Source organism: Conger conger, chromosome 7 (assembly GCF_963514075.1).
Source record: "Conger conger chromosome 7, fConCon1.1, whole genome shotgun sequence".
Classification (NCBI taxonomy): Eukaryota; Metazoa; Chordata; class Actinopteri; order Anguilliformes; family Congridae; genus Conger; species Conger conger.
The window spans coordinates 27,691,746-27,715,238 of NC_083766.1; the positions used below are offsets into that span (position 1 = coordinate 27,691,746).

General features: G+C 44.4%; 2 protein-coding genes across 3 annotated transcripts in view; both read right to left on the bottom strand.

The window, feature by feature from the left end:
• pacs1a (phosphofurin acidic cluster sorting protein 1a) overlaps nucleotides 1-2,299 on the bottom strand; it is a 49,357-nt gene extending 47,058 nt beyond the window's left edge. For both annotated transcript variants that reach the window (XM_061247534.1, XM_061247533.1), the window contains exon 1: nucleotides 1,936-2,299. In XM_061247534.1, coding sequence (XP_061103518.1) covers nucleotides 1,936-2,090 — 155 coding nt within the window. In that variant the 5' untranslated portion in view covers nucleotides 2,091-2,299. The remainder of the gene's footprint in view (nucleotides 1-1,935) is intronic.
• Nucleotides 2,300-8,682: 6,383 nt separating this feature from the next.
• Nucleotides 8,683-22,798, bottom strand: sf3b2 (splicing factor 3b, subunit 2). The gene is made up of 22 exons (XM_061247535.1): nucleotides 22,592-22,798; nucleotides 21,714-21,760; nucleotides 20,769-20,834; nucleotides 20,349-20,570; nucleotides 19,904-19,963; nucleotides 19,543-19,675; nucleotides 18,831-18,931; nucleotides 18,257-18,365; nucleotides 17,959-18,053; nucleotides 16,935-17,141; nucleotides 16,413-16,535; nucleotides 16,173-16,253; nucleotides 15,591-15,818; nucleotides 14,899-15,048; nucleotides 14,388-14,477; nucleotides 14,150-14,257; nucleotides 13,638-13,745; nucleotides 12,528-12,670; nucleotides 12,070-12,171; nucleotides 10,650-10,749; nucleotides 9,513-9,704; nucleotides 8,683-8,974 (listed from the first exon to the last, which is right to left on the bottom strand). Exons 1-22 carry the CDS (start codon nucleotides 22,719-22,721, stop codon nucleotides 8,903-8,905), a joined length of 2,667 nt encoding a protein of 888 aa, XP_061103519.1. The 5' UTR covers nucleotides 22,722-22,798; the 3' UTR covers nucleotides 8,683-8,902.
• Nucleotides 22,799-23,493: the final 695 nt, after the last annotated feature.

A 23,493-nucleotide genomic window follows, 5' to 3' on the forward strand; every position in this document is an offset into this window, starting at 1 on the left:
TTCTTTTTACTGTAAAAAAGGGGACTACTTGTTCAGTGATGCAGCAGCATTAAGTAAAGCAAGCAGGGATCTTCTAGTCACTCTGACCTCAGATCAGTTCTACAAGATGTCATAGCCAGATGAAGAATGAATGTTTATCTATTAGAAACTGTACTTTAGTTTACTCATGTCATTAAATGGATCCCCAATCTGCTCCACAGTTCTTCGTCATAGGGTGAAGTACATCTGTAGGAAATTTGTCACTGTTGAACTGATGAGCTATACACACTGGCAAACTGAGGAACACATCGAAGTTGTTTTGAGTGCCACTCAGAAATTGATACCATACAAATGAAATATACATTTTTAGTTTTCATAATACGGTTCCTGATGGGTCTCAACCCATGAAAGATTTGTAATGAAATTGGCTACTGAACAAAAAACAACGCAAGCAATTTTCTGGTAACGCCTGTTATTACCAAAACTGAGGAAAAGAAGGATTTTTGCAGCTAGCCTCATGAGGAATGTATTTATGTTATCCCCAGTTCTGCTGATGTGAAAATCAAAGCTTAGGACAAACAAGTCAAATTAATGTGGTGACATTATAGGTTTCTATTACATCTACAACAAAGTAACTACTGTAACAAATATGTTTTCTCAATAAATATTGAGTGTGTAACTATAGTTTTAGAAGTTATTCCATCTGAAAGCTAATGTTTGAGTTCACTTCATGTTTTAAAGTTGTAAAGTTTAAATAAACGAATTTGATGTAAGCCTCGTTTTCTGTATTGGGGCGTGTGTTCAACTGCGACAGTATGGACATCTTGGGAGCGCGCATTAGGCTACACATCCATGGAAATGCGCATCCATCAATAACTGCAAAAAAATAATAACCTTTACAACATAGCGAACAATACTAGAAAAGTCATTGCAAGAATGCAGAAGCATGGCGTTAAACGGTCAGAAAACTCAACTGGCAAACAAGGTCACGTACTGCTGGTAGCCTGTGCTGTCAGCGGGCCAGAACATGTCATAGCAAACTAGATTCTGTTCATCGGTTCGGAAAAGAGAAAACCAGCACATGTCACTGACGTAGCCTACATCACTGACAATCGAAACCCAACTGATGGTTGGCAATCCGCTGATCTGCCATACTGTAGCCTACACTAGGTGGAAGTTTAATTGCGTCGGTTTTACTCTAATTAGCAACAAATATCAAAAAAAGACCATAGCCTACATGCAGGTAACAATCCAAGTCCGTTGACGAGGGCATTTGAGATGGAAATCCATAGGCTATGTGAAACACATGTTTTCAACAATTAGATAGCACTAGAGGAACCGGTCATCAGCACCCGGCTGATCTCCATCACCTCTAACCGTCCACTAGAAATGTCCAGTTTATTTTTTGGCGTGGTTGGTATGTTGTTATAACAGTACGTACGTCTGTGTGGGGAGAGACTTAAGACCAAGACCAACAACCACGAATTGCAAAGTCATAATTCTCGTCATATGAGTAACAATACTAATGTGCCGCACACTATAGATAGACCACCACAGTAAGCATACAATAAACAGAGAAATAATTTCAATTACGTATGCTAATTATTATAGCCCATCTACACGTCTATATTGTAAATAATTCCAGTAGACCCTTTTGCAGACACCCAACACACACTTCGTGCCGTTGTCTATCTTGCTGTAGCCAATTACTAAAGCTTTCCATACAACATTGCAAGCTAGCTTGCTGATAACTGCCGTAACAGAACTTATGTATTTTGATCACGTTAGCCTATAACGTTACTGTTCCTTAAAAAAATGTCTGATACAATAATAATTCATTTGTATTTGATTTGCACTTCAAAGTGCATAATGATGACTCCACTACGATAAGTATTGAATAGTGAGCTCTATACATTTATACTATAATTGTAGGCTATATATTTAAGGGCTCCTTACCTGGGCACGCAGCTTGGCGAAGAGCGGTCCACTTCCCATGTCGCATACAGGTTCATCTGCACCGGTCGATTTGACGTGATCGTCACCGGCTTGGAGGGCTGCAAGTGCGGGGACGGAGCACCTCCAGTCCGCGGGAGCCCTCCTCTCTCCGACATGCTGGAAGCTTGCGAGTTAAATCTAGGGGCTAATTATTCTCCCGCTTTCCTAAACTTCCCCTACTGCAAATTCTATTTTGTGCAACCGAAATTTTTATATATTTTTTACAATCTTTCATCCAAAAGAAAAAAAAAAAGAAAAAGCAAGCTATATCACTCGTATTTCCCTCCTCCCTCCCTTCGAGCCGTGAGATACAGCGCGCCTGATCCGCTCTGCCCAGAAGCTTTAAACCGCAGCCTGCGACTATACCTTTTTCCTCTAACTTCAAGCAGGAAGCGGAAATTTATCCCCAGAGCAACACAACCGATAAGCTACGCCTCTTATTAAAGCGGTACACATCGCAATGTCTTCGTCTTCTGTCTGCGTGTGTGTGTGTGTGACAGAGAGAGGGAGAGGGGGGGAGAGAGAGAGAGAGCGAGCGAGAGAGAGAGAGAGAGAGAGAGAGAGGTTTGGGGGAGAGCTATATGAAGATGGGTTGTCACATAGGAAACAATATATTGGGTTTACTGCAAGGTAGCAGATTTAGGCATAGTAAAACCATGAAGATGTATAGGCTATTACGCACCTACATTGTAAATATTGACGCCTATTAGCCTATAAAAAGTGCTCATTGTGGGAAAACAAGCATGTTATTATTATGATTTCTTTCAGCATCCATATTACCTACAAATAAGGTAGGCTATTGAGATGTTTCAAGGAGCCTAAAGGGGGTCTTAGGCTTTGAAGTGTGAGACCATTACAGGTAGCTGAGAATTTATCAACAATATCTGGAGACGGTGGGAAACATTGACCTGCAAAGTGCAACTCCAGTAGCCTACATACGGGCAAAGATGTAGACAACATAATCTGCCTGAATACCGAAAACTTAAGTTGAGGAACAATCCATTTTATTTTATCTGGGAAGCGAAACTACAGTAAGATATGCAATTATATGTGATTATTATTATTATTAATACCTTTTAAGGTCTCAAAAACCATGATGAATCGTTAGGCCTTAAAGTAGGCCAATAATGACAATTGTGATTATGTGAAGATAATTTGTTTAAGATCAGTGTTTAATAAATACTCTGACCAAATCTCTCAGGGAGCTGTTGTACTCTCAACAACAATGGAATCCTCTAAACCGCTGACAGGGGACTTGAGAATAAAGATAATCATGGTTAGAAGAAGATACCTAAATGCTTCCAGCTTGTAATTTCTACTGTCGGAAACTTAATTATGCAGGAATGTTGAATCCAAGGTAATGTCAGGAAGACAGAGAAAACTTTCTGATAAAACTGCTGCTAGACTGGCCAAGTATCCAAAGTAAAACCAGCTGCAGAAAGGTTTAGTGGACACTAGTGCGGTTGTGTGCCAGTCTGTGCAGTGCTGCAATAATCTGCATGGAAGAGTTGTCAGAAGGAAACCTTTCCTGCGATCTCATCACAAAAGTGAGCTTTCTCAATTATGCATCATAACACTTAGATAAGACAGGGAATTTTCAAAAAATGTAAACAAGACTGATGAAAAAAAAATTGAACGCTTTGGCCACAAATACCAAAGATACATTTTGGAGAAAAACAGCAGAAACATTTGAAGAAAATATCACCCTGCCAAACCTTAGGCAGTGAGGAAGGTGGATCTATTATGTTTTGGGGTTGTGTGGCAACCAGTGGCACAGGAAATATTGTGAAGGTGGAAGGAAGAATGGATTAAATTAAATATCAACAAATCCTTGAAGCTGATGTCTCAGAGTCAGTAATGAAATTTAAGATGAAAACAGGTTGGATATTTCAACACGAAATTTATCCGAAACCTCAAAATCAATTAACTATAATAGAAAAAAAAGAGGTTTTAGAATGTCCTTCACAGTCTTCACAATCTCACGTTTACGGGTGTTACGGAAGGTGTTAGCTTCACTTAACGTAGAAAATCAACAAAACACGCAATATGACCTTGGGTGGCCCAACGTTTGAATACCAAAGTAGTTACATTCTTTTTATGGTGAGGAAATCTGTCTGAATTGGGCAACCTTTTTCATTCAGAAAACGTGTTAATCAAGATGTGAAATGTATTTTTTTTTTAAGTCAAGGAAGTTGCTTTTAATCTGCGAATAAAATAAATACGCAGCCTATGCGTGCAACTCGTGTAGTTTACCACAGCCTGCTTTTTGACTAATGTTAACAGGATTACTCTAAATAGGGATTAGTCGTCTATAGTGCGCTGTGCCCTTAATATTATTTGACGATGTTAGTATTTTGACACTGGAGGCCGCTATCTGGATAGTTCAAACGCGATCACCCACGCTCGTGCCGTTTATCTCTTTCTAACAGATGCAGCTCTCTCGGAAAAAGTCGATGTGAGGAGCCTACGGGGCCTACGGGACTTACCCCTGCCGTGTAAAACTACTGTCATCCACGGACCTCAGTCGATAGGCCTACAAATACGTGGGGCAAAATGATTATGCTTTCCAGAGAACAATGGACTACTGTCATGCCCACAAATACAAAGCGCGATAATCAGTAGGTCATGCGTTTTGAAACAAAATCCATAATGCAAGATGACAGCGTCCTTGCACATTCCCCAAAACGTACGTAGCCATGTTTTAATTTTATATGATTGTCTGGACTCTGCAGAATAACAGCCATAAAGAGATCCATGAAAATGTGTTTGAGTGTGAGCCAAATTAAATGTATCAACATTATTCAATTTTTGGAGGACTGACAAGCACTGTAGGGGTTTTAACTATACAGGCCTGTATACACAAATAATATTTTGCCAGCTCCACTCAGCTCCTCGGCTATAGGCTACCTGACTTAATTTCAGTTGCATTTTTACTTTGACTTTTTTATTTCTTGGTACAAATCAAAATCCAGGAAGAAGTAAATGTCACAAGAGCTATTCATATTTTTGGAATCAAAACAATCCCAGGAGAAGTTATTGTAATGAATAAATAATGACTTACTGAATGAAATTTCTACAACTACCACAGACTGGACAGGTGAATATCATGAATATAATGGCGTGTTTGTGTCAATTTCCATTGAATGGAACAGCAGCTGTTGATGGTGTGATGGTTAAAGGGAATAATCTTGTGATTAGATTGCGGGCACTACTACTGTAAACATGAACAGAGAATTTAATTTAAATTTCTGAAGTGGAAAAGCCTTTACCCTAAGGTTTACTTAAATATCAAGCTCTATATTTAAGGTATACTTAAAGATATAGTTCTATAAGGGCTTCCTTGACTGTCATTGGCACTACTCTGGTCCTCATTTTGACCAGCACAATAACAGACTCCAACGGCAATCAAAAACAAAGAATCAGGACTAGATACTGAAAGCTTTCTTACACCCAACTAATCATAAATCGCTGAGAATCCAGCTGTCCAATTACCTTTGGTGCTCTAAAAAGGGATGTAATTCCTACATGGATGGCCAATAGCTTCAAATTAAGCAGTCTGCAGTGGTTTGAATATCTCAAAAAATGCTGATCGCCTGAGATTTTCACACTCAACAGTCTCTAGAATTTGCAGAGAATGGTGCGAAAAACAAAAAGCATCCAGCGAGCAGCAGTTCTCTGGGCAAAAACACCTCATTAATGAGAGGTCAGAGGAGAAGGGCCAGACTGATCAGAGCTAATAGGAAGGTGACAGTAACACAAATTATCACACATTACAGCAGTGGTATGCAGAAGAGCATCTCTGAACACACAACACATCAAACCTCTCAAGTGGATAGGCTACAGCAGCAGAAGACCAATAAGTCTAAGTGCTCACTGAGTGTGTCTATAGCAATTTTGGAACCAGTGAAAAAACCAGTGAATTCTTCCAAATTCCCAAATTTCCTAATTCTTTTTTATTGTAGAATCAATCTCAAGAAGTCATCAGAAATGTTTTTTTTTTCTTTTAACCATTAAACGTTATGAAAGACCAGTTGACAGATCTCAGTGGAAGGATATGGGAGAGAGTTGTACTGGATTTAGCCACTAGAGGCACTAGAGAGCAGAAATCACATTGCTACTATAAATTATGCTAAAAGGGTACTTTGCTTGTGCATACTGCTGTTTTCCACTCTTCCAAAAAATTGGAGCAAAGCCAGTCTGGCATGAAGCAAGGATGATTGACACTTTCTTAAAATCACGACTTTCCCAGCCCAGGCAATGCTCTTTGTTAAGATCCCTCCAGCCTCATCTGAGCAGTAATGATGGGTATTCGGAGTCTTTGAAAGAGCTGGTTCTTACGGATCCGGTCACATAAAGGAGCCAATCATTCGGTTCCCATGTGGCCCTTTGTTCAGTTTTCTCCGGGTTCCAGCAGAAACATCGGCAAAATATTTTTTTTCCACAAAAATCTAACTTATAAAAAACATTCTGCTAACAGACTAGCAGTAGGCCTACGCTACTGGAAATGCATCATGGGCTACTTGGCTATTCTTAAATACACTAGGTCTGTTTTACAGCAAGACATCTGTAACTTGATAAAACATTGGGCTGTACAGTGTAGCAAATGAGACGTACAAGCAGGTTACGTTTAGATGTGGTGCAGATGCATAGCTGCCAAATCTCACGCTTTCGGCGTGAGACACACACATTTGCATGTGCGTGTGAAAACAGGCAAATGCGTGTGTCTCACGCCGAAAGCGTGAGAGTTGGTAGCTATGAGATGGTTAGTTGGAAGTCAGAACATGTAGCGTGTTTGACCAGTGAAGCCTATGAGAATAAAAGCTTGAACAAAGAGTTTACTGCAATACAAAATCATATTAACCTATATCCCATAGCAATACAACATCAGTTGAACCATTTCATGGGCTCAAATTCCCTGCATAACTCAGTTCAGTGGATGGAAAATACGTTTCTTGCAAAATGTCATTTTTTAACGTGCTGCTTTTATGTCTTGCTGCGGTCATAGCCCAGGGGAGCCAAATGAATGGCCTTTGTTGAGATTCATTTAAGAGGCATTCAAAGAGGGCCACTGGCTCCTGAATGACCCATCTCCCCCCCACGAGTCCCTCACTTGTCACTCAGCAGCTATGCTTCTGGCTCTGCATTGAGCTGGCAGCACTCTGTGCCAAGGTCAGAAAGGCATGGACAAAAAGTGATTCACATATTTATATGTGAAGAAAAACATAAAGTTGGGTACATTAGCACTTAACGACATGCCATCCTGGTTGGTTAGCTGATGGTAAGCTAGCATTGATGAATGCACAGTAACATTGCAGCTGTTAGGCAAACTACCATTTGCCAGACACACTACTACGAGCTGGCCAACTATTTTCAAAAGGTTGTCTGTATGTCACAGTTAAAGCTATAGCTATAATAAACTCTTAGCATATATAATCCAGTATGAAGACACGGGGGAGGTGGATACATGAAAGCTAAAATAAACCCATACATTTTTAATAAGCATGGCAGCTGATGCAATTTTAAGGCTGATTGATTTTACATCTTACTGTATCAAGTAGCATTTTTCACAAAATTTTAAAATGTCAACACTGGGCAACACATATACATGAGGTGAAGTAGTGCACTGTTCAGTAACCAGGCATATTCTGGAATTTGAAAAATCATTAATCCCTCCCCATGTGCTTTTGCACTAAGAGCACAGATACAGACATACAGTTAATGCACTCGCATTAAAGTTGGCACTTCACCAGGCTGTCATTCTCCATTAGAAATGGACAGTAGCATTTTAAATTACATTATTGGCATTTGGCAGACGCTCTTATCCAGAGCGACGTACAGTTGGTTAGACTAAGCAGGAGACAATCCTCCCCTGGAGCAATGCAGGGTTAAGGGCCTTGCTCAAGGGCCCAAGGGCTGTGCGGATCTTATTGTGGCTACACCGGGGTTAGAACCATCGACCTTCCGTGTCCCAGTCATTTACCTTAACCACTACGCTACAGGCCACCCATTTAAATGAGGGCTGTGGGTAAAATTGACCAGGGTTGGCAGGTGTAAAATACAGTAAATAAATTCATATCATTAACTCATAATTAAATTTACAAGGCATTGCATAGCAAGACCTTTAGCAACCTTCTATTTTATTGTTAGCTGGGGTCATATGAAAGAATGCTGAAGGAAAAGATGCACACGAGAGAATCTAATGGCAAGGCTCTGGATTTTATCATTTCCTCCCATATGGGGACACAAACATCACTTCTGTGTGGCCTTCTCTGCTCCATTAGAGCCGTGTGAGGTCACCGCTGCGTCTTAATAAAGTGGCTGCTTGAGGGGACTGAAGGGAGAGCCCAACACTTTTGCGTTCAGTGGGGACAGACCGCCCGGCGACTAGCATTATTTAGGACATGGCGCGACTATGTAAGAGGTTTATACTCAGACAATCTGACATCGGTCTTAAACACTCTTATATTACTTTAGGCAATGATGAAGACCATAGACACAGCCAATTATGTGCTATAAATTAGAGGCCCAAATGTTAGCCTCAATGCTGCCTCCTGGAGAGCAGATACTGGCACTACACATCAAATTGCCAATACAAGCATAGGACTGAATTGAACACTTTGACTTTCACTGCCACCACACCCACCTTCACCACTCTTCATACACCACGCATTCTCACAAGACAAAATAATGACACCACACAGAACAACCTACACTGATCTTTTTTATTTACAAGGAGAAACACTTGATGAAAAAAAAATTAAGCTCACAGAAAACACAAATCCGTACACAAAGAACTCTAAAACAATCCTTATGAAAATGTGGACTTATTTTAAAAAGTAAAAAAAAAAAAAAAAGAAGCTGGTTATGAGTCAGAGAAAGGGTGACCATACCCCTCACCCTCTCACCAAATGGAAAGGCTGACCTCCTCCTAAAACTTGAACTCTTTGTACTTTTTGGCCCCTCCTCGGTTGTCCTGGGGGGCTGCCTTCCTCTTCTTTTGCTGCAGGGGGCAGGAGAGAGAACAAGAAACTGAAAAATGCCAAGGCTAATAATGCTATTACCTAAAGACTTTTTCCAAGTCATCCCTCCATTATCTAATTTGACACAAGAGGTCACAGGCAAGTAAGATGTATTGCTCTTTATGATGTCAATGATGCCTGACATCAGGGTTACAAAGAAAGTCAAAGAAAAGTAACAAGGGTCACTGAAAAGGAGACGCTTCATTCAGTTAAAACGTGATCCCGATTACTGCTGGCTACATTATTGGGCTTTCAGAGTTCATTTCAAATGATGGGTACTGTATATGGTTTTATTCAATAAAAGACTTCTAAGGAAACAGTGGCGTTTGTGGGGGTGTCTGGTGGAGAGACAGTGGTGTTTGTGGGGGTGTCTGGCGGAGAGACAGTGGCGTTTGAGGGGGTGTCTGGTGGAGAAACAGTGGCGTTTGTGGGGGTGTCTGGTGGAGAGACAGTGGCGTTTGTGGGGGTGTCTGGTGGAGAGACAGGGGTGTTTGTGGGGGCATGGCGGGGCGGGGTTACCTTCTGCTTGGCAGCGTGCTCAGCTACCATGTCGCTGAAGTCCTCCTTCTCCACCTGGGCCTGCTGCTCGCGCACGTGCTCCTCGTACTTCTGCGTCATGGCCATGGGGTCCAGCTCCAGCTCCTCGGGGGCCAAGGCCACCTCCACACCCTGGGACTCCTGGCCTCCGCCAGCCTTGCGCCCTGCTATGGCCTGCCCCGACGAAAGACACGCTTTTTATTACTGAGGCATGCAGATGTGGTCGTATTGGACATAGATTTCTCAGACCCACACATTCGGGAATCCTCACTAGGGGCATACATTGTGTTGGCTACTGTTTGGTTGGTACGTTAAGTTTGAACAAGGAAGAGGGATTAATTGCTAAAATTAACTTTGGCATTTTGGCATTTCTAACTTTTCATGTAGTCTATTTTTTTTTTTTAGATGCTACATTTAGGTTACATTCCAGCGGAGTGCTAATGTTTTGAGTCGACCGGTCTTCTCCACAAGTAGCTGTTGCTAGGGGCAACGCAACCCAGTAGAGGCAAAGCACTGACATAGCTAACTAACCAACATTAATTAACCTGTCAACTGACCGCAAATATGCGGGGGCAACCCATTCCTAACTTGAGTCTTCAACTTGGTTCCTTTTAATTCATATGGGTGACATTCACCAATATACATAAAGAAAACAAATGGAGTGGTAGTCTGACCAAGAGACCAGGTAACAAAGAAAGACAGACTGCTCATGTCAAGCCCAATATATTCATTATCCACAGGGAGTCGTATAATCACTTCGGTTCTAGCACTGCATCGTAGCTTGATGCGCGTTGACGGTAATTCCAGCTCCTCTGTTGTTCTTATTGCCCCTGTGGCCTATATATAATGCTCACACCATGTTATTCTTGTACCACATTCCAGAAAATTGCAGAAGGTGAATAAGTAACAGCAATAGCAAGGACTGGTAACTGGAAGGGTTCCTCTGAGGTTACTAGGCCATGCTATTACTGTTCATCTTGAGTACAGGGGCTGAGGAGGCTTTAGTTTGGACAGCATTGTCACGCTTTATGTCTAGATCTTTATCTCAGTTAACGGTGACGTGTGTGACTGGCCCACTCCAACGCCTCGGCCAGTCAGAGTAGACCGACTCGCCCTTACCCCAGATACGTCGTAGATGTGAGTGGAGGCCATCATGGCAGCACCCACGGACGCAGTTCTCCTCTCCGGCAGAACCGTGAACAGCTGAGGCGTCTCGTTCCTGCAGGGAGACCAGAGACGCGCGTTTTAGATGCAAGGATGCAGCATTAGACACACACGCAACCACTCACACGCAACCACTCACACGCAACCACTCACACGCAACCACTCACACGCAACCACTCACACGCAACCACTCACACGCAACCACTCACACGCAACCACTCACACCTGCCACATGAGCCCACTGCATGTACAGATAAGCACACAGTGAACTGCCAGGTCACTTGTCGTCCACATTTTATATTTGTGCTCGTAGAATCAAACTATTTGTTAGTGGACAAGTAATCACATTTTATGACAAATAACGCATTAGCTCAGTCTCTTCACAGTTCACAGGCAGAGAACAGAGAACAGCACTGCCTGACTGCCAGCAGAGGGGGAGACTAAGACATGTAACTAGCGTGTCTCTGAGGTGGGCGGAAGACTAAATTCAGCCTCGCTGCAAAAATAAATGTATTCAAAAAAACAACAGTGGTACAAAATGTGTTTTTGCTTCTTAAAACTCATTGTGAGGAAACGGCTATGCATGCCATAAAGAATTATACACACATTGTGCTAAATTGCAAAAATGACAGCGGTAAACAACTATTAACCGGTCAAATTAAAGACTCAGTCTCCTAACTGGTAAAGGTATTGGCACATCACCACTAAAACTAACCATTTGATAGATAATTATGAATTCAAAGACAAAACAAATAATGAGCTAAACCTGCATCATGAAGAAGCTTTAGGAAAAATGATGAAATAACAAATATGCTTATTCATCAACCAAGAACAATTGGGAAAGAGACTGGTTGTAACGAAAAAAAGAAATACAGGGCTTCCCCAGGATGGAGTCTGAGAACCAGAGCTTTGGCCAAGCGCAGACTTTGAGGAGATGCCAATTAGTTTGGGCTGTGAAGCCTAAAGTAGCAATTCCTATTAACATTCAAGTAAAAGATCCATCGGTTTCTCTAGACTAGATGTGGTCATCTTGTAATGCAAACCCCCCCCCCCCCCCAAAAAAAAAAAACATTCATCATTTAACCCAAATTAGGTAGCAAGACCAGTAACTGGAGAGGCTGAATGGAACTACTGAGTCAGTCGACTTAAGGGAGCCATCTCATCCAGTGTGGTCCCTGGAATTGGCTTACAAAAAAAAACGACCAGGAAAACCATTCTCCTCAAAATATATTCAGCATTTTTCTGGGAAGATGACTGAAGGATTATTTATCCACAACGAGCACATTTGACGGGCAGTTAATGAGGGAAGTCTCCCTCGCTCTCTATCTCAGTCTCTCGCTCTCACGCACATACACACACGCTCTCTTGCTCTCACCCGTCCATAGCCTCCTCGATCTTCTTCTTCCTCAGCTCGATGAGCTCTGGGGTCTCCATGCCGGCCGGGACAGAGGAGAAGCCCCCAGGGGTGATGAGTCCGCTGAGAGAGACACAGGGAGGGGTTAAATGATCATTCAATTCAAAGCCCTGCAGACTCTTATCCTGTACCGATATTCAGACAGGAAATTACATTACATTACATTAATGCCATTTGACAGACGCTCTTATCCAGAGTGACGTACAGTTGATTAGACTAAGCAGGAGACAATCCTCCCCAGGAGCAATGCAGGGTTAAGGGCCTTGCTCAAGGGCCTGACGGCTGTGCAGCTGTTATTGTGGGTACCCCGGGGATTGAATCACCGACCTTGTGGGTCATGTACCTTAACCACTATGCTACAGGCCGCCCTGACGCTATGCTAAAGGCCGCCCCTTCGGGTTACAGGCGTCGCTGGTTACCTGTCGGCGGGCGTGAAGAAGCCAGTCTCATCCGGCTTGTCTTCGTCGCTCTCCTCCTCTTCCTCCTCCTCGGACGACTCTTCATCAGAGGGCTCCAGCTCGCCCCAGGGGGTGTGGTCCACCTCCTCTTCCTCACTCTTGGCCTGCACATCAGAGGGTGAGGAAGTGTCAGTTTAAAACAGACAGCTGTAGGCACACTGCAGACTAGAATACTGGGATACCCTCCAGCATCCCAGGGGCATATTCAGAAATAATTACCTCCCATTCTTTCCCTCCCGCAGCAGTGTGTGAAACTCTGTGCCATGTCCTTGTCACATGCTCATCTCTTGTGAATGACAACTCCTCAGCCTCTCTTAAAAGCACTATCTTTTCATAATATTACCCATTTGCATTTCATAGACGATAGGCTGGGGGGGAAATTAATTTGAACTTATCTATTAACAAGCCCCCAATACAGACACACATCTGTGACAATTGACCAGGCAATGCAAATAAATACCACTAGGTCACCACAAATATGAATCCCCCAAAAAACCGTTTATTTGAATCAGCTATGAGTAGGGCAGGGAGATATACGTTTACTTCCACATCAGACACAGTTAGATAAAAAAAGATGGATGGGCACAGGGCAGGAGGGTGTGAGGATGGACACAGGGCAGGAGGGTGTGAGGATGGGCACAGGGCAGGAGGGTGAGGGTGGGCACAGGGCAGGAGGGTGTGAGGATGGGCACAGGGCAGGAGGGTGTGAGGATGGGCACAGGGCAGGAGGGTGTGAGGATGGGCACAGGGCAGGAGGGTGTGAGGATGGGCACAGGGCAGGAGGGTGAGGATGGGCACAGGGCAGGAGGGTGAGGATGGGCACAGGGCAGGGGCAGGAGGGTGTGAGGATGGGCACAGGGCAGGAGGGTGAGGATGGGCACAGGGCAGGAGGGTGTGAGTATGGGCACAGGGCAGGAGGGTGCGGATGGGCACAGGGCAGGAGGGTGTGAGGATGGGCACAGGGCAGGAGGGTGTGAGGATGGGCACAGGGCAGGAGGGTGTGAGGATGGGCACAGGGCAGGAGGGTGTGAGGATGGGCACAGGGCAGGGGCAGGAGGGTGGGGTGTTTACCTGGAAGTCTCCAGCGTTGGTGCCGAACACGTCTCCGTACAGGGGCTTGCCCATCTCGTCCACGGGGGGTTTACCCCAGCCTCCTGCGTGGTAGCCGAACGAGCAGCCCTGGGGAGGGAAGGAGGGGTTCAGGGTTACGTGCAGTACTCTCACATCGATTCTACACACAGCCATGGAGGCTGTGTTCACCTTTCTCCCACTGGAAAACACTACAACATATTTAAAAAGTAAAAGGAATGTTTTCCATCAATGAAAATGTGTTTATCACAGCAAACATTTACAATCCAATTGGACAAAGCACTGAACAAAGCGCAAAGCACACAGGATTAGTTTGCTCATTAAATCATTTAAGACCGTTAATTACGTGCATTTAGTCAGGAAAGAAATGGATGTAATAAAAATAAGACTGTGCGGGCCTGAGTACGAGCTTGTGTGTGTGTGTGTGTGTGTGTGTGTGTGTGTGTGCGTGCGTGCGTGCGTGCATGTATGTATGAGGGTGTGGAGGGTCGCACCTCGGGGATGGGGGAGTTGAGGCCAGGGATCTTCAGGTTGGGGTAGGAGGGAGGGGGTCCATATCGCTGCATGGCGATCAGCCAGGGTGGGGGCACTTTGTTAGAGTTCTGCAGAGGAAGAGCAACATCATCAACATAATGACGCAAGACAGCAGTGGAGTGCACCCTGATGTTTGCTCAGAAATAAAACATTTGAACCCCAGTCAAAGGAAACAGGGAGAGACATCGAGGAGCTCACCGGGCCCACAGGCATCCCCAGAGCGATACGCAGCTCGTCTGAAAGGTCACCCGGCTTCTTCTCCTTCAGCCGGGTCTCAAACTCCTTACCCTGAGAGAGAGAGAGAGAGAGAGGGAGAGAGAGAGTGAGAGACTTTATTGGGACAGTGCCCTACATCAGCTGTGCCCACCAAAAATAAGCAAAACCGCGAACAAAAAATTCATAAGAAACAAATTGGCAAAAACTACTACACAAATTTGTTTTATTTTATTTCTTTATTTTTTTACCCAAAAGCACTAATGCAGTTGTACTCCAGTGGACTGTATCCCAGCACACCGGATTTCAAATGAAATAAAGAATATGAGGACAAGAGCAGGCTGTCAGCTTTAATTTGAGGGCATTTTCATCCATACTGGCCGATCCCGGTAGGAATTATAGTCCTTTTTATACACTTATCCCATTTCACATATAAAAATATATATTGTGCCTTTGGCATCTGGAAATGTGCTATATAAATAAAAAATATCGTTACCTCATAATAGAGGTCTCCATGGATGGTGAGTTTCGGCTTAATCTGCCACTTGAAGAAGGCGTCGTGCAGCTTCTGGTAGTCGATGTCGATCTTGCCCATCTTGGGTCGAACCTTCTCCCTCATCTTCGTCTTCATGGTCTTGGCATCCTCCTGCAGATTCAAGCAAAGCGTCAACAGGGCATCGTTCGAAGGCCCCTGGTGCCTCTCATAGATCCTAATCCTGTCAGATGCAACCGTCGTTAGCTCTGGGGACAGGCAGCTTCACCTCGGTGAAAAGCTATGCAGTGAGCTATAACCAACTTCAAACAGCATGGACAAAAAGGTAAGAATCTAACCAAACGGACTGAAAAATAATTAAGTTGTGGAAAGGCGTGTGCCCGGACAGTGTGTTCGGTACAATTTCACTAAATGTATGAAGGCTATATTCTCCCTTACGAATGTGACACACGTGTAGGTCTTCTATAAACTGGAGTTTCTGCACTATGGAAACAAACATTTAACCTTTGAGAATAAAGGCCAGCAAATGTTTTAGAGATGACCATTTCTACTTCTCAAAATATGGTCAGAGGAGGTGCGTCCACAAGAGAAAGATGGCGAGAACCATCCCTGAGTTCACACCCACCCAAACTGGACCGTGATCATACCATCCCCACTGAACCCTGAATACACACTCCCCCTGGCCGCCCCCCCACCTTCTCCTGCAGGGCCTCCCTCATCTCCTGGATGCCGGTCCTCTTGATGAACTCGGGCAGTTCGAAGGGCGGCTTCTCGATACCCCTCTTGCCCTGCAGGTACTTCCTCTTGAAGCACCAGTGACGGGGCACGGGGACCGTGTTTCGCGTGGCCTTCAGGTGCACCAGCAGCTTGGGCTCCTGTGCGGTGACGTCATGCATCTCCACCACGTCCGGGCGGGCCACCAGCTGTGGGCATTTCAGAGAGGGTGTGCCTCAGACCAGGCATTTGGAACCACCATGGCAGTAAGTAGACACTGCATAATTGACAGGTTACTGTACCCTTGAAAGTGGGGCTTAATAAATCCTTTGATTAGTAATCCATTTGTAAATACGATTCATTCAAAAAATTGGTCTGTGTCTAACAAGCAAGTAAATAAATAATAAATAATAAAAAAGGTAACCAATAGAACAGTGCAAGAAACCAGCAATGTATAAATGAAATGGCTGAAATTGTGTTAGCGTAAAGACACCTTAGCTTATAAGCTATACCTTGCAAAAATTCAGTTACCAGCAGTCATACAGTGCATTCCCCTGGCTCACCTGTTTCAGCTCAGCCACGGTCAGCCTGTTCATCCGCCTCAGCTTTTTCTTCGACATTTTGGGCGCGTCCGTCTTTGTCTCCTAGAAGAGGGAGGTGGGGTCAGCCACTAAACCAGAAGGAAATTCTCAAGCCAAAACTCAGGGGCGCATGCATGCCAATGCAGAATTGCCTTCAAAATGGCCGACTGAAACGAAGGCCTCCCGTATCGACGCTAAGAGGGGCTCCCTGTCCGCACCGACCTCGTCACTGTCGTCGCTGTCCTTCTTCTCCTCCTCGAAGCCCTTCTTCTTCACGGCAGTGGCCTCCTGCTTTTCGGCCTTCTCCGGTTCCTTCTCCTTCTCTTTCTTCACATCGTCGGTGAGCTAAAAACGACAAAACCACCATCTTACGGTGTGGACCATCAACACTTATGAACCCTTAACTCATGCATCGCTACACAATTTACAGAACTGGCAGGTGAAGTGGCATACAGGATAGGGATATGTAATATATGTAATATTACCAGCCAGATAAACCCTCTCAGACTGTAGTCATGTGGCCCTGTAGGGCTATGAGCTACTAGTCAGCACTGGAACACAGAGCCCATTCATGGCCTACACCAATGCCTTAACAGGATGAGCTAGCCCAATAACCCATCTGTAGCCTCATTTTGTAGATAAGACAGACACAGATACTCTCAGCACAGTGCCTATACAGGTGTTTACAGAGCAGTTAAAATAGGGAGCACATATATGCATGGAGTCTACAGAGCGGAGACGGACCTTAAAGGACTCAAAGATCCGTTTGAAGAAGATGAAGTTGGGGTCGTAGATGTCTGGCTCCTCAGTCACATACTCGATTTCCACCTCCGGATCCTTCTCCTTCTCCTTCTCCTTCTCCGCCTCGCCGGCATCTTTGTCCAGCGCCCGCTTCTCCTGTGCCCTCTTCTTCTTGTTCTTCTTCTTGCGGTTCCTGCGCTTGCGATTTTTCTGAGGGAGGGGGAGCGGGGTTAAACAGGGAGAGAGACGACTAAATTGAACTGTCATTTGTATTCAAATTACACTCAGGGGGTGACAATGTTCAAAATGTGAAGATTACGGCTACAATCAAGGCTAATCGTCGTTCTCCATTATTCAGAGCCTAAGCAATTAAGTATGACTCACTGTTGGATGGAAAGCGCATACATACATATTTTGGGCCTGGGAGAGACTTTTTAGCCGTCATACTCTCTAAATATTGGGCACATTCAAATCTTTAAATCTAAAAGCATAACTAACAAATTACAGTTCAAATACAGTGTGCCCCGGGAGGTTTTTGGGGTTAGAGATAATCCTGCTTTTTCATTCTGTGGCTCCGTGCACATACGTGTACATCCATCCAGAACAGTGGTGGGTATGGACAGCTACATCATATCTGGATTTCATTCCAAAAGCTGCTAATTTTAAAATTTGATTTACATCAATGACATCGCAATTGATAATTCAGCTACATTTCTCGATAAGTTTATGAATGCCCGCTGAACATTGTGCATGTTCCTGTGACCCAACATGAAAAATCTTACTGTGGTCCAACCTTTTAACCAGTTAAACCAGCATGAGTGTATCCAGCAGAACATTCAGCAGAACATTCAGTGTAAATGGTGACAATGAAAGCCTGCACACACACCAGCCCTACAGGAATAAAACTGCCCACCGCTGATGAACAAGCCCTAAGACAAAAGGTAGCAAACATGTTTGACACCGTCGGTACAGACTAGGCTGGGCACTGAACCCAAAAAACATCCGTGGGTCAGGGAGAGTCACTCACGTCTTTCTTGGAGAGGCCGGTGTCCTCATCATCGGCCTCAGACAGGGCAGCAGCTGCGGAGTTCCTCAGCTCCATCTCAATACTGTCGTCATCCTCTGGGCAACCAAAAAAAGAATACACCCGGCATTACCCAGTGGCATTTCTACGCCCCGCACTACAGAATTAGCCCTCTGAAAAGAGTCGCCCTCTGAAAAGGGTCACCCTGGATGTCGCAGCTCACAGTGCAGCCGAGGAAGACGAGAAGGGAGGCGATGTGGCTGAGAGATGGATATCACTTCCTGTAGTTCTGCTTCCTTACCTACAGGGGCAATGCTGAGCTGCTCCTGGCGGATCTCCTTCAGCTGAAGGATTTTCTCCAGGGCCTGGGGAATCTTTGGCCCCATCCCTACTTCCTCCCCCTGCCATACCTGCAATACAAATGCAAACCATCAACCTGGCTTCACATTGTCGACTTCTCAACCCCTTTCAGGCTGACGAGTGCCATCTTTTCAACCGATCAAAATGACTGCTATACTATTGTTTATTAAAAATCTCTCAATTTTCTCAACCAAAGCCAAATTGGGAGGGATTTGGGTGGAGCCAATTGGGCTTTGGAAAGGGCTCATTTCCAAGCTAGCAAACTTGCTATTGACAGAAGAAAAAATTGAAAATTCTTGTCAAGAGAATTTGGTTCTCCTGGTTTTGTTTTATTTTTGAGTGTAACAACAAAATTCCCCAACAAAAGAAAGCAAGGTCAAGGTTTCAAGCAAGGTCTGAAATGCCTTTAAGATGGAAATAGAATATACATTCACACACATTTGAGGAATACAGGTTTTCAACTCAACAGATAAATACAATTTTATGAAATAGGATATGCCTCTAGGGCCCCTTACCTCACGCGCGTCCTCCCCGGGTGGTGGGGGGACCCTCTGTCTGTGGCTGGGTGGGGTGACCATGGAGATCCCTGGGGGAGGGGGGACTCCAGGAACCATACCTTTGTTACAACACAGGAACAAATTAGTCGACTGACACTCCTGGCACTTTCACTTTTCTTTCAAATATGACCTGGTAGCATATTACATATGGGCAATTCCAAGGGGAGTGACATTACAACTGTCGGGCATTTGGGTGGTAAAGCCCAATTCAGATACATAAGCTTTTATAACCCACAGGTGTCAATAACTCATAAGTCTTTATTATGTAGCTGTATCGGGCTTTACCACCCAAATATGCAGCAGTTGGATATTGCCCTAAGTATGCAGCTTGATATTTTCTGAAGCAAATGCATTTGAGTACCATTGGCAGCATGGTCCTCATCAGCAGTGTCCTCATCATAATTCAAACCTGCAACACTGTCGTACAAACCCAGTCTTCACAAAGTTACAGCACCTCTGCAGCACATCTGGGCACAATACACATTTATTTTTGATTTAAATACTTTTCTACACTTCACTAAGCATGTCTCGTGCATTGGAACCTATGAAAAACTGCAAACCCTGCCTTATGGTCCTATTGGTCAGCTCAATTGCACAACAGAGCAGAGAAGCATTTGAATCCAAAACAAACACACAAAAACACGCAAGCAGAGGCGGGGTTAGGACCGACCTCTCATGGCGCCGAGCGGAGTCATGGGCATGCCGGGGGGGCGGAGCCCCGGCTCGGGCCCGCGGGGGGGCGGACCCCCCACCTGCATCTTCACCAGCTCCTGCTGCCGCTCGTGTTCCATCATCACCGCCGCCTGGCGGACAGAGCAAGCACAAACCGCAGCGCGTTCAGTGTAGTGCACCCAACTCCCACACGCGAGCATCAGGGTTTCAGAGGACCACCAGTTCCACCTGACAGCGGTACATTTACATAAAATAAAAAATAAAATAAATAAATAAAAAAACTGCACTACACAGAATTATTCTCGGCGGGGGCCTGGGATTAGGATGGGGTTCCCACTGGGTTCCCAACTCTCTCTCACCCTCTTCTGCTGCTCCAGAAGATGCTGTTCCTTCATGTGCTCCATGGACCGTGGGTCATCCTGCACAAAGAACAGAACCTCCATCAACCTCACACAGAGCAAACTGCACTCAACACAGGGAGCAGAAGCTAACGCTGCACATGGGCCAGGATTACAGCATGTCCCCATCTGCAGGATCAGTCACTAGTGGGCTGAGCTCAATATCCGCAGTTGAAATAGGAATCGCTTGTAGCACAAACCACTTTGGACAAATTACAAGTACTTAATGACTACAATCAGCAGTAGTGCTCAGCGCAGCAACGTGGGTTGTTGTACAGTTACAACAGGCAAAACCTTATCAGACACACAAAGTGCATTTACCCAAGCATGCTGAGCCCTGACAAGCCCTGCGGCTTTGTGAGACGGGAGACCTGTGGGAATGGCATTCGCATACAGGTGCAGTTACCTGCTTGGACCTCTCCTCCTGCTGCAGCACCATGGCCGCTCTCTGCTGGACCATCTTCAGCTGGTCCTCCTGCGTGAGGCCAGGGGGCAGGCCGGGGCCGTCCATGGGCAGTCGGAGGCCCGGTGGGGGGACACCCCCCATCATGCTCATGGCCTGCAGCATGCCCATGCCTGGGGGGAGGGGCATGGCAGGGATGGGGGGCATGGGTGGCAGGGTGGGGATCTGGGGAGAAGGAGAGAAAAATATGAGTCCTCCACGGACAAACAAATTGATACTTTTGTTTCTGCGGTGCCAGATAATCAAACCACACAATGCCTGCCTGCCGTACTCCCTAGTACAGCATTAATAGGACACACGCAGCAGTAAAAATGAGCTAAAAGCATTATAACATGAATACATTACACAGTGTGGAAGCCTTGCCTGAGGTAAGGGGGTCGGCTTGTCATCCATACTTTGCAGGTTTGGCTTACTGGGCATCATTCCAGTCTGCAATACCAGACACGTGAATCAAACACACAAGACTACCACCATATGATGGCATAGAAAGAATGTATACCCAACTACCTATACACAAACAGCCTACACAAAATATATACACATACAAGCATACAGAAAATAAATTAGTCTTGGCTGAAACCATTTGTGATACTCAACGCAATTTATAATCCTACACTGTTAGGGGCGCCGTCTTTGACATCAACACACCAGCAGTGATTTTTATTAATTGAATTGAATTGAATTTATTTATTTACCAGGGACAGTGCACATTAATCAACATCTCTGTTTCCACATCAATGTAAATGTGCCAGTTAGCTAATGAGCTCATTTTCATCTGCAGCCCCTGGGCAGGTTATTACAAATTAGTGGCCTAATGTTATCAATACAATGCTTCAAGGCTCTAGTAGTCAACATGGTGCTGCCAATGGGAAAGTGTCTGTTCTGCACAGACCATTACAGTAGTCAAAAGCTGTAGCTCCGTTGCCTATTTGGTTTACACTGTACCCAATTTCTCTTTTTCTTGTTTACATCTTAAGATGTGAGCACCTCAAGGACTATAAACACACAACTTATGACAGATTGTTGTTAAATGTCACAGCGTGTCAGTCTTCTCATTTTATTCTGAACCAAATGTCTTGGTGGATGTACATATTTAAATGTGATAATTTGTACTTTTTTGCACATTTATACTTTAATATTCTTTATGGTAAGTGCTGCGGTATAGCTGGTACATTACTCCAAGCTGTGTAGTTCTTATGATATATACACACTTCTAGCGTGGAAATGACACTTCACTTTCACCTGATACGGCATACAGTTACACGCACTGCATATCATGTGCGTGTGTGTACTATGTACAAAACTCACCTGCATTACATATCCCTTCAGTCTGTCCATTAGCTCTTCTCTTGGACCTATAAAGTGGGGGAAATGTATTAAACGTGCAAAAGACTTTGGCATAAATAAATACACAATATTTCATTCAGCTGGGAACTTTGACAACTAAACAAAAGTAATAAAACAGGAAATTCCCATGCAAATCGCAGAACCCATGTCGTAGGAAACTAGCTAAAGCACCATTTACATTGCTATTTAGGCAACAGTGTCGAGTCTCATCTCGACAATTAGGCTTAAAAGGTATCAAATCAAAATCAAGCCGTCATTTTAAGATATAATCCTTCCTCCTAGATGACACAATGCTACCATGTTAGCGTTACCTACCTAAACACCCAGTTGGCAAACATCGCAAAGAAGGAATCGTTCTTTGCATAAGATTGAAAGATTTTATTTTCGGCGGTTTGCTAAAGCACAAACAATTCTAACGATTGAGAACAAATGGCGTCCGACGTTTGCCTTACGTTGGATTATAAATGTCTTGCGGTACAAATCGGATGGCCATGAGTCGCCCTATACCTGGCTAGTATCTGCTAGGTACATGAAAAGTCGGTTAGCTATGTTAGTCAAGTTGGTTAGCATAACGTGTTTCGCCATAAATGCGAGGACTGTAAGTTTCCAATCAACGAACCAGTTAGAATAAAATGCACATCTAACTAGCTAACTACCAAGAATAACTTTTAAAGCTATCCCATATCCCCTTCACGACCGCAGTGAACTGCGACTCGAGGCTCTAGTTCAGCTAGTCAAATAAGTAGGCCCAAGTCTCTGCGCAAGTATCATCATTCATTCGGAGGGATCCACAAAGCAAGCTAATGTTAGCAACCAGGAGCTGCTAACCCATTGCATACCCATGTTGGGCGCTCCGATCTCCGATAGCTTTGCCTGGAGCTCCGGGTTGCTCCAAGTATTTAGAGCAGCCAAAGCGCCACCAAGATCGGGCGGGTTCGGTTCGATTCCTGGAGGTCCGTCGGTCGCCATGTCGTTAGCTTTCAGTACACGCAGAGACAACAAGCACAAGTGAAGAAAACCAAAAGCCGAACACCGGAAACGCGCAAAGACTCATGGTAATGACGTTTTCGCTTCAATGTAGATTGCTGGAACTTGTAGTTCAATGTGCAGTTACAATTTGCTTTGCTTTGCAACCGATACGCTTAAAAACAGACGAGTTACAAAAGTAAACATTGGTGATAAGAGATAAGATTAGTCTGAGCACACTATTTGCTATGCATGCGGCCGTATTCAGCTAACGTTAGCTGCATTTAGTCAACATAGGCCAACCTCTGGGTTGGGTGGCGTGGTTCCAGGACAGGTTGGTGTGTTGCCCTCTGCTGGACTCACAGAACAGAGCCACGCTGAGCCGGTCCCCTTGTAAACCTTGGAGGCTGCATGCTGAGTGAAGATTAATTTTGTGATGTGATGTGATGTGATATTACAAATATGCAATGAGAATGCTCTTAACTCAACATTCTAATGTTGATGTCACTACTTGTAATTGAAAGCTTTTCAATGAATTTAGACAGCATGTGGAATCTTTGAAACAAATGGACTCCAGAAAAATGTATTGTCTAATATCTCTGCATCTTCTTTCGTTGCTCTCACATATCCTTTTTGTTTTAGAATGTAGCCTTATCTTATATGTAATCAGTCTGTGACACCGTTTTATATGTATTTATTTTTATCTTGCTGCGTTTGTTTTTCAGTTGTCTGTTCATACCCCTGTTTTCAGTATATGTATTTGTGTCATTATAAT

What these genes read in the sequence shown, in the direction of transcription:
- sf3b2 (XM_061247535.1), bottom strand. Translation starts at nt 22,721, where the DNA reads ATGGCGACCGACGGACCTCCAGGAATCGAACCGAACCCGCCCGATCTT. An exon ending in CCGGGGAGGACGCGCGTGAG is followed by an intron (nt 18,366 to 18,830) that starts GTAAGGGGCCCT and finishes TTTGTATTGCAG; the next exon opens with GTATGGCAGGGGGAGGAAGT. An exon ending in GGATCTTTGAGTCCTTTAAG is followed by an intron (nt 16,536 to 16,934) that starts GTCCGTCTCCGC and finishes TGTCGTTTTTAG; the next exon opens with CTCACCGACGATGTGAAGAA.